Source organism: Branchiostoma floridae, chromosome 17, assembly GCF_000003815.2.
Source record: "Branchiostoma floridae strain S238N-H82 chromosome 17, Bfl_VNyyK, whole genome shotgun sequence".
In the NCBI taxonomy this organism is placed as follows: Eukaryota; Metazoa; Chordata; class Leptocardii; order Amphioxiformes; family Branchiostomatidae; genus Branchiostoma; species Branchiostoma floridae.
The window spans coordinates 2,766,925-2,777,013 of NC_049995.1; the positions used below are offsets into that span (position 1 = coordinate 2,766,925).

A 10,089-nucleotide genomic window follows, 5' to 3' on the forward strand; every position below is an offset into this window, starting at 1 on the left:
CGAGGCCACCATATTCCATCGGTGGTAAGCAGGGCCGGGGACGAGTTTCTCCACCCTAAAACACCTGCGTTTCAACCCTAACCAGGTTTTTTTAGTACTACAGGTGTAGTACAATAGGCCTTGGTGGGGTAGAGTACAAGCGGGAACTTTCAGAGTGAGGTATCTGAGTTGGATTGCTGTGTTAAGTGTCTGCAAAGTTCATACACCTCTATCAGCGTGAGTGGACCGAATCAACCCACCCAGATGGCCTCTATGTGAGTACAACAATGTTTTTAGGACAAATGGTTATAGAATCCAGTCTAAGAGATGCTTTAATAGCTTATACGGAATCATCATGTACAAGACGATGCCTTAAGAATGTAATGGTTAAGTCTTTGCTCTAGTGTAGGGTCGATAAGTACTTAAATGACGTAATAGAGCATTTGGTAGGACTACTTTCACACACCTGTCGTGTATAACTGCCTTAAGAAATGTACACAGGTGCTCATTTGGACGCTTGACAGTGTTCCTTTGTATATATGTACACCGTTGTGCATTGATATTAGCGCGTCTTTCAATTTTTCATCTTTTGTTACATTTGTTACATTGTATTATTTTGGTTATCGTTCGCACTCGCACGTGTGTATGTTTCTAGTTATATAGACGATTCCTGACACAATTACATACACATTATAGGTATCAAGATTTGTAACCATAGTAAAACATTTGAATTGTGACTAGATAGTTTGGTATTTGTAGGATTTTGAGGAAAAAACTTAAGATCGCGAGGTTTGTTGAAATGGGCTGTCCCCTGAATTTGGGTCAGAAGAACACGATGCCCCGCCCCCCCTCCCTCCAGCAAAATACTGACATTGCATTATTTCTGCTGTACAGTACTACTAGTATATCTTTTTCAAGTCGCCATCTTGGAAATTATAGAACACAGATCATTCATTCTACTGTAACTTTTGCTTTTTTTCATCGCGTTCTATTTATGTAGTCTTAATGTGCATCAAATTCCTTCCTAATTTCAAAGATAACTACTATGAAAGCATAACCGTACGGTGTTTCTTGAACAAAGGCAGAAACAAAGCACCAAGAGAAAAAATCTAATGAGAACATCATAACAGACTATTAGCACGAATTTACTAAAAGATGATAATTCAAAAATGAAAATGAAAATAAAACTCATCAAAAGCAGCAAACTGAACTAATTTTTGACCTGGAAAACCGAAAACGAACACTTACACCAAATTCTGTTTCAGATATGTTCATGTAGTATGTAACTATCAAGCATGAACTTTCAGCTGGATTGTTAATTGAAGACCTGGGGTTGTTGTCTATCAATTGTATAGTATTTACTGACTGCCATTTAGGCACTCAAACGTGCGAAACACTCCACGCTTTGTGGATTATCGGGCAAATTATCGCCAATCCCTTCTCTATCTCTCAAAAGAGCTGAACACACTATAACCAGAAGAACGAATTCCATTGTTATGTTTTTCCATCTGATATCATTGAGAGTTTCGGTGGAGCTGATCAACAGTTAAGAGTTAATGACCCGCCCCGATGTGTATATAACGCCTGGTCCTTTGCTATAACCACCGAATAAAACTACCGAGTGAGCGAATGATACGAAACCTTACGTCGAACCGACGTCGTTTTTATCTCGAGCTCCGTGAAACGGAGGTATTGCTTTAGATCTGCATGTTTTCTTGTGTAGGTGTGTGTCCGTAATCATTTAGATATCGTTACGCGATATGAGGCGAATAACTTCAGACTGGCAGGATGGGAAGGTTGGATTGGCCAGGGTCCAAAGTTGGTCTCGTGGGCTAGCAAGACACTGCAAAGGCAAATATGGGGGGGGGGGGGGGCAAATTCACTATAATGATAAAACAAGAAAGTCACAACTATGGATAATATATTCGCGGAAGTATGGTACATGTATCTTCTATTTCGGGTTCCTCATGTTTAGGAATAGGCACAGACCTGAGAATATTTAAAAAAAAAGCACTAGGCAAAGTTTAAGCGCCGTACCCTTTTCGAGGCCGTATGGGCAGTGGGTTGTTATCCACTGTGTCAAGGGCTCTGTTATGGAGATTTTACATCCCTAACCGTAGTCAGGTAGCCATTTTCACACCTGGTAGAATAAAGTGCTTTTCCCAAGGGCACAACATCGGTGAAATGCCAGTAGATTCGAACCCAATGCTTCGGGGTTCTGGGCCACGCACGTTAACCATTACGCCAACAGAACGCCACAAAAGAACCCACTATAATTTTCAAAAGAATTAAGGGTAGGTCTCGCCCTGATATGAGTGGATCAAGAGTTTTCAGTCGCATGTCCACCTATTGTTTATCTTTTTCACCTTCGTGCACCCAAGTCCTAACCTTTGTGTTCAATCAAATGTGCTCAGCTTTTGGAATTCACCCTCTGGCTGTAGAGAAAATTACTGTCCGTCAGTACTGGACAATACAATGGACCGAGTGTTGCTGTGCTCCCGGTCATATTCGGTGTGACTCGAGGTATTGGAGCGAAGAATTGTATTTGTTCCACCACACCAGTTATTACGTACAGACACAGGGTACTGGCTTAGGAAACTGGCCCAACTGCCCGACATGTCAGGGTCGTGTGATATTTAACCCTTATATGCTCAGGTGCCCATATGTTCCAACTCTATTTTCTGTCGATCCTATGTGTACATGTTCCGTGCCCATATGTTCTGACGACCCTATGTGTTCCGTTCCCTTGTGTTCTGACCACCCTATGTGTGCCCCAACACTCCTAAGTTCTCACGCCCCTATGTTTCGGCACGAATATATGTTCCGACATCCATGTATGGTCCGACACCCATATGTTCCGACATCTCTATGTGTTCCAGTGCCCATATGTTCCAACCCTACTTTCGGACGATCCTATGTGTTCCGTGCTCTTGAGCTCTGACGACTCTATGTGCTCGGCGCCTCCAACCATTAGCCGAATTCGGCATAATCTACCGAACTGGAAAATCTACTCTGTCACATGGGGTGGGGGTCGGTGACCTGTGAACATTGGACAAATCACAAGAAATGCGTTATTGAAAGCACATAGGCTGTTTATATCGCTGTCGAAAATGTCATTTAGCTAGAGCTCGCGGATTTGCAATCGCATGCAAACACTTCTTTCACTAGAGTCAGAGGTTGTCATGCGTAGCTTGTGCCGTCCACATATTTATCAAGACTTTATTAACACATGCAGTGAACAGTTACCTAAACGTGTGTTCGTGTATGTATGTGTGTGTGTGTTTGACTTTTGTGCGTGTGCATATGCTTGTGTATGTTTGTGTGTGTACACGTGTGTGCATGCATATTTCTGAGTACATGTGTTTCGGGCGAGAATTCGAAGTGCATTACACACGTGCACAGACGAAGTTAGACGTAAGATTTTGTGAACACGTACTGTTCATATATAGGGCACGCAGCTAAAAAATTTACTTGTCGTTCCGATCTCAGGCGCCTGAGGGCGCTGGTGGCCTTGCTGCTGTGTCTAGTGTGGACAGGCGGGACGTTCGGAGCGGGCCATGGCGGGAACACTACCAACAACTCAGGTACGATCTTGGCTTTTAATTATCATAAAAGTAATGAAAACAAACAAGCAAACAAACAAATAAACAAGCAAACAGTAGAACGCTAAGTTGCAAATCCAAGAAAGCGGCTTTCTAGCACAGATATTCAGCTTTACGTGTACATGTAGATGTTAGCCTCTCTGTGTTGATTTCAACAGAGATTAAAATTGCTAGGCACGACTTGAAGCTTGGGGAGAAGCTTTCAGAAGGCATCCGCCATCTTTCTTCAGCTCTGAATGGTTAGTCACGTGACCTGCGAGACAAGAGTCACACAGGTCACGTGATGTGTTGTGTTACTTTCTCTTTTTTTCTTTCTTTTTGTTAGAATGTCGAGACACAAATGTGGATATTGTATTCTCATTGGACGGTTCTGGAAGTGTCACGGAAACCAACTTCCAACGAGTCAAGGACTTCGCCAAAGATCTCATACAAGAGTTCAACATCAACAGCCAGAACGGGACCCGGGTAGGAGCTGTCCAGTACAGCTCCACGATCCGCACAGAGTTCAAACTGAACCGGTACAACACCTCAGCAGAGGTCATGAGCGCCATCGACGGAATCAGGTGGTCAATGTATTACTTTGATAAAAAGTTTATTTGTAAAAGCATTCTTGAGGGCAGGTAGCATGAAAGGGGACGGGCAAATAGAGTAGAACAATATAGCATTTGTCTTCTCTTGCCTGAGAGCTATCTTTAAACTCTTTTACTTTTCTGTAATGTGTAGACTTTATGGTGTAAGGAGGAGGGTTAACTATTGTAAATGCTTTTCGATGTGTAATTTCTTGTGTCCAAACCAAGCGCATTATTATATTTCATGTAAGGAAGGCAAAATTCATCCCTTGGCTGCGATACTATTTTTTGCTTTTGGACAGACGTGGATAATGTGGTACTGCACTCAAGTTAGTAACTTATATCAAAAGTGCCATATACACAGTACAGACATAAGGTAAAGGTAATATTTACCTTTTCGTCCAAAGTCAGGTGCCCGTTTTTGCACCTGAGTTAAGTGAGGAAGGTCGAGTAAATAGTGCTTTTCCCAAGCGCACAACGTCGGGGGCACGGCTGGTATCGAACTCGGGACTCTAGATCCTGAGCCGAACGATCTACCGGTTACGCCACACATGACGCCACATGCTTTTTTAAAAATCAATTAACCATTTTCTATGATTGATTGATCAGGTACTTGAGAGGAGGCACGTACACGGGCGCCGCCTTGCGGTATCTATCAGACAACATCCTCACTGCGGCGGCAGGGGACCGTCCGGACAGGGCGAACATCGTGGTGCTGGTGACGGACGGGCGGTCCTACGACTCCGTGGTGACACCGGCAGAGGACCTGAGGAGTAAGCGGGTGCAGCTGTACGCTGTCGGGGTGGGGAAGGCTGAGTACGCCAGTCTGTTGGCCATCGCTGGGGATCCCGAGTACGTGTACCGGGTCGGCAGCTTCGCTAATATAACCAGCCTGACATCGGCGGTGCAGGAAGATCTATGCGGTACGTGGATTTTTTTAAAGTAAACGTGAAGTTAGGCGATAAATTACGCCCGAAAACGCCGGCCTAGATGTCAAATCTAATACACACACCCTCCTCCGTGACATACACAATATACTTTGGGGGAGGCGTTTGTTAGCCGGGCAGAGGTTTCCACTTTTGTGGCGTTACCTCTAACCACGTGCACCTGTCAACCAATCAGCGACTGTTTTCTTTTGGCAAATTCGATTCTCTGGTTGGTTGACAGTGGAAATCTCAGCCCGGTCAAGTATAATTACCTCAAGGTGTTTTGCAGAAGTGACGGGCGAGGTTTCTAATTTGGTAAATATTGTATAGGCCCCTGTAGCGGGCGGCCGCGGCTGTCATGCCTCCGCCCTACAGTTAGCGCCTGCGGTGTTTTCAACCGCTTTTGTACCACTATTGTGCAATATAAGTGTATCTGTTACTGTCTGCTGTCTGCAAAGCGTTCGTTTACTGTTTGAGACTGGAAAACAGAGGAGTTACCGACAATTAGCCATGTCCGGACTGTTCTGGCCTTCATGGATAATGGCGTCCTCAGGAGTGCGTCGATACTCAAGTGGGTTACGTCGGAGCCTGCGTCCTGTGATCGCCCCGCTCGACTCTCATGTCAAGAAGTCCCTGCTCGTCAACGGACTGCTTCGGCGTTGCAGACCCCGGGGAAGGAAGGCAGGTAGAAGTGTCTTACGTAACATTCCTACCATCGAGGGACATCGCCCTCCCCCTTCTTTGCTTGACCGATTCACATGCAAATCAGACAGTGCGACACCGGTGATCAAGAGGGTCAGGGTATTGCGGGAGGTATCTGTGGACTGCGCCTCTCAAAGCAACAGCTGTGAAAAGGGCAGAGCAATTCCATCACTCCTGTTGACCAATGTTAGGTCAATTGGGAACAAGAAACACGAACTAGAAGCGACAATTGAGAACTATGCGGCACAAATTGCATGTATCACAGAAACCTGGGCAACCCCAGACATCCCTGACAATGTTATGTCAATACCAGGATACAATCTATTCAGGCGGGATCGGCCACACCAGAAAGGCGGGGGGATTGCCGTGTACTCACATGTTGACATCCACGCTCGTAGATTGCATGACCTGGAAGACAGCAACTTAGAAGTGATCTGGGTTCAACTTCGACCACAATGGCTTCTCAGGACTATCCCAGTGATCGTGCTCGGTTTGATTTACCATCCTCCGTGCAGAAACAACAAACAAGGTATAGATGAGATGTCAACTCACCTGGTAACCACAGTGGACAGTATTCACAGCCACCAGCCCCAAGCTGGAATCCTGATCTGTGGAGACCTGAACGGACTACCACTCCGACGACTACAGGCAGCTCATCCCACCTTAAGACAAGTAGTCAAACAGCCTACAAGAGGCACAGCGACCCTGGACGTTGTTATCACAAACATTGCCCAGTACTACTGCAAACCACGGGTCATCCCGCCAGTGGGGAGTAGTGATCACTGCTGTGTTGTGCTTCAGCCTGAAAACAGCACACAGCTGCAAAGGAAGAAAACAGTCAAATGCTGTCGCAGGGTGGTGACCAATGCAAGGAAAGTTGACTTCGCACTAGCCCTAGCCGGGACGGATTGGACGGCAGTGAGTGATGCTGTGTCTGTCGAGAAAAAGGTTTCAACCTTTTCCACCACCATCAATGCCCTTGTCGAAAAACACTTTCCTATGCGTGTTAAAATCGTACATAAGAACAACAAGACCTGGATGACTGACAGGGTCAAAAGGGCGATCGTCAAACGGCAAATAGAATTCCAGCGACATGGTAAATCGCCCATCTGGAGAGGCCTCAGAAACAAGGTGAAGACTGTTGTACGACAAGCCAAGAACTGGCACTATCGCAACTATGTTCAACACCTGAGGCGCGAACATCCAAGCAAGTGGTGGTCAAGCATCAATAAGGAGCTTGGAAGAACGTGCGAGAGGTCTGGGTCTGTCACAACAGATGGGCCATCTGCTGTGGAGGTGGCAGAAAGCACCAACAAGCACTTCTCCGAATCTTGGTGTCAGGGCCGGCCACTCTCATTGTTCCCTCTCCCACGTGGAGCCAGTGGTCATGAACTCTGCTCGATTGGAGAAGTAAAAGCCTTGCTGAAGTCCATTAACCCCAGAAAGGCAAGTGGTCCGGACGATCTCCCCAGCTGGATCCTTAAAGAACACGCTGAAGATCTTGCACCCATCATAACTCACCTCTTCAATGCCTCGTACGAAGACGGTACAGTGCCCCTCATATGGAAATCAGCCAACATTGCACCTGTCCCGAAGTCTGCGGGAGCAACTGATGTTTGCGACATGCGACCCATTTCTCTGCTGTCTGTGCTGGCTAAGCTGATGGAGCGATGCATCCTGAAGAGACTTCTTCCTTCCTTACGCGCCGTCATTAAAGACCAGTACGCGTACATGAGGGGCTCTTCAACTACGATCGCTCTTGTGCGTATGGTACAAACTTGGCTAACTGCGTTGGATTCTAAGAAGCCAACCCTGGTCAGAGCTTTGTTTGCTGACATGTCTAAAGCCTTCGATCGAGTCGATCATGCCATACTGCTACAGCGTGTGATCGATATCCAGGCTAGTCCACGCATGGTGTCTTGGATCCACAGCTACCTCAGCGGTCGGCGTCAGAGGGTAGTAGTCAACGGCGTGGCCAGTTCCTGGAAGGAGCCGACATCTGGTGTTCCACAAGGTGGTGTACTGTCCCCGTATCTTTTTCTGCTCTTTATGAGCTCGAGGACAACAGTACACCCTGACACTATGAACGTGGGCTACGCGGACGATGTCGGAATGTCCAGAACTCTTTCACTACCTCAAGCCATCGTAGATAAATCACTTGAGGAAGAAACATCTCATCTCGACTCGTGGGCTGACACCAACAACATGTTGCTAAACGGGAAGAAAAGCCAACTGCTACAAATCTGTGTCTGCAGATCTGTTCCCAGCCCACCAAGGTTAACCCTTGGGGGTGTGTGCGTTCCGTGGGTCGCGTCCGCAAAAGGTCTGGGCTTCATCTTGGACAAAAACCTCACCCTGCAAGAGCAAGTAACCTCAATGGTTACTAAAGCCTCCCGTAGACTGCACTTCTTGAGACTACTTGCAAAGCAAGGGACCAGTGTCGCCGACCTAGTGACTATCTACGTGTCCCTCGTGCGCCCAGTTCTTGAATATTGTCATGTCCTCCTTGTAGGCTGCAGCAAGGAACAGGAACGTGCAATGCAGAGAGTCCAACAGCGAGCTCTACGGATTATCAGCCGAGCGGGCAGGCGCGATGTGCCCGACCTGCCCACCCTCCAGTCGCGACGCGAGGATGCAGCTGTCAAACTATTCAGACAAATGTTGGATGTTGAGCATCCCCTACACGACCTGGTCCCACCTTCCAGATCAACTGCCACGGGACTATCACTGAGAAACAAAAAAACTATCTCCATCCCCCCAGCTAGAACTAAGAGACTTCAGAACTCTTTCTTGCACACAGCCATCAAGCTGTACAATAAGACTATAGATACTTAGCTTTTAATGATGGTGGTAATGATGATACTCAATGTTAGGGTTGTATACTATCTTGTGTAATTTTACATTGTTCTTATGTATATATGCGGACGGAGCAGGCTATACGTTTGTTGTACATTCCAACGCCATTCAGGCTACCACTATGTGTATGTCTGTTATGTTGTGAATCAATAAAGGAAATGAAATGAAATACAAAGCAAATCGTATCAAAAGGAGATAACCTACTTGAAGGTCATCATCCACATAGTGAATTGCTTCCTATGTATTAATATCAGGGAACAAGTCGTGCCTGGAACAACCATGCTACAACGGCGGGACGTGTGAGAGTCAGGGGCAGGCCTTCTACTGCAGGTGTCCCCCTGGGTTCACTGGAGAATACTGCGAAATCTGTAAGTCCCTGTAACATATACTGCCTTGAAAATGAAGACTGAAATACAAATTACGTAATGCTATATGAACTGACGCTATATGTTGGACGTATCCAATAATTCGGGGGTGTTGTGACTTCCTATTTAAGGTACAATGCCGATAGGCGATACCATTTCAATTGTAAAGTGGACCTATAACTTTACCTTGTGGCACCCCTCCTAGTTTTGTCTCGATAGTCTGCATCGTCAAGGAGCTTCTCATAAGCAAGTTCTCAATGACGTTTGTGTGACGCTGTGTATAATAAAAGGAAATGAAGGACGACACAAGAAGTCGTGAATTAATTTTCTTCATTCCGTTGCTGTTGCTATTTAATAGAATAATCATTCGATCAATGACTCAAGCAAAACACGTACTTCAAAATTTTCGATGTCTGTTCAGTACATCTTGATCACGGAATGACCCAGCCTCGAGACTAGGTCCGAGACTTGCGTAGACTACTATCTTACTCATACGTGACTGATAAATCTCTTTAACGATGTTGTTGCTGCTGTTGCTTTGATAGGCAATTCTGTAATTGCGGACATGGTAATGATTTTTTTTGTAGGTAATTCTCTCAGTGCGGACATGGCGCAGTGTTCTCTTTACGGAGACCCACACTACAGAACCTTCGACGGCAAAAGTTCTGACTTCCTGGGCACATGTACCTACACCTTCGTCAGGCACAAGGTGACAACAGATAGCCCGCTCTTCAACGTGGAAGTGGATACGGAATACGAAACCGGGAATACTAAGATGTCATACGCACGGGCGGTTCACGTAAATGTGTATGGACACCGTATATCACTGCTCAATGGAACGTCTGTGACAGTAAGTGTAGATGCACATGTACATATTTGCGCAAAACAGCTGCTGATATACAGGGCTCAATTTGTTGCCTACACTTCATGTGATTGTGTTAAAGAAAGAATTGATCCGAGAAGCTTACATAAGATAACACAAAGTAAAATTTATTTTTATCTATTGGTTTGGCTGTTCAGAAGGCACAGCCAGGGCTACCCAACTAGCCTATGGTTATTACAAAGTGGTTAGCCCTGCTACAAAAAGAGA

The 10,089-nt window shown here is 45.9% G+C and overlaps 1 protein-coding gene across 1 annotated transcript in view; it reads left to right on the forward strand.

The window, feature by feature from the left end:
- Window positions 1-10,089, forward strand: part of LOC118404900 (cartilage matrix protein-like) — a 10,307-nt gene continuing 218 nt past the window's right edge. Inside the window, exons 1-6 of the mRNA XM_035804282.1 lie at window positions 1-254; window positions 3,469-3,563; window positions 3,907-4,144; window positions 4,760-5,073; window positions 8,889-9,002; window positions 9,587-9,849. Coding sequence (XP_035660175.1) covers window positions 244-254; window positions 3,469-3,563; window positions 3,907-4,144; window positions 4,760-5,073; window positions 8,889-9,002; window positions 9,587-9,849 — 1,035 coding nt within the window. The 5' untranslated portion in view covers window positions 1-243. The remainder of the gene's footprint in view (window positions 255-3,468; window positions 3,564-3,906; window positions 4,145-4,759; window positions 5,074-8,888; window positions 9,003-9,586; window positions 9,850-10,089) is intronic.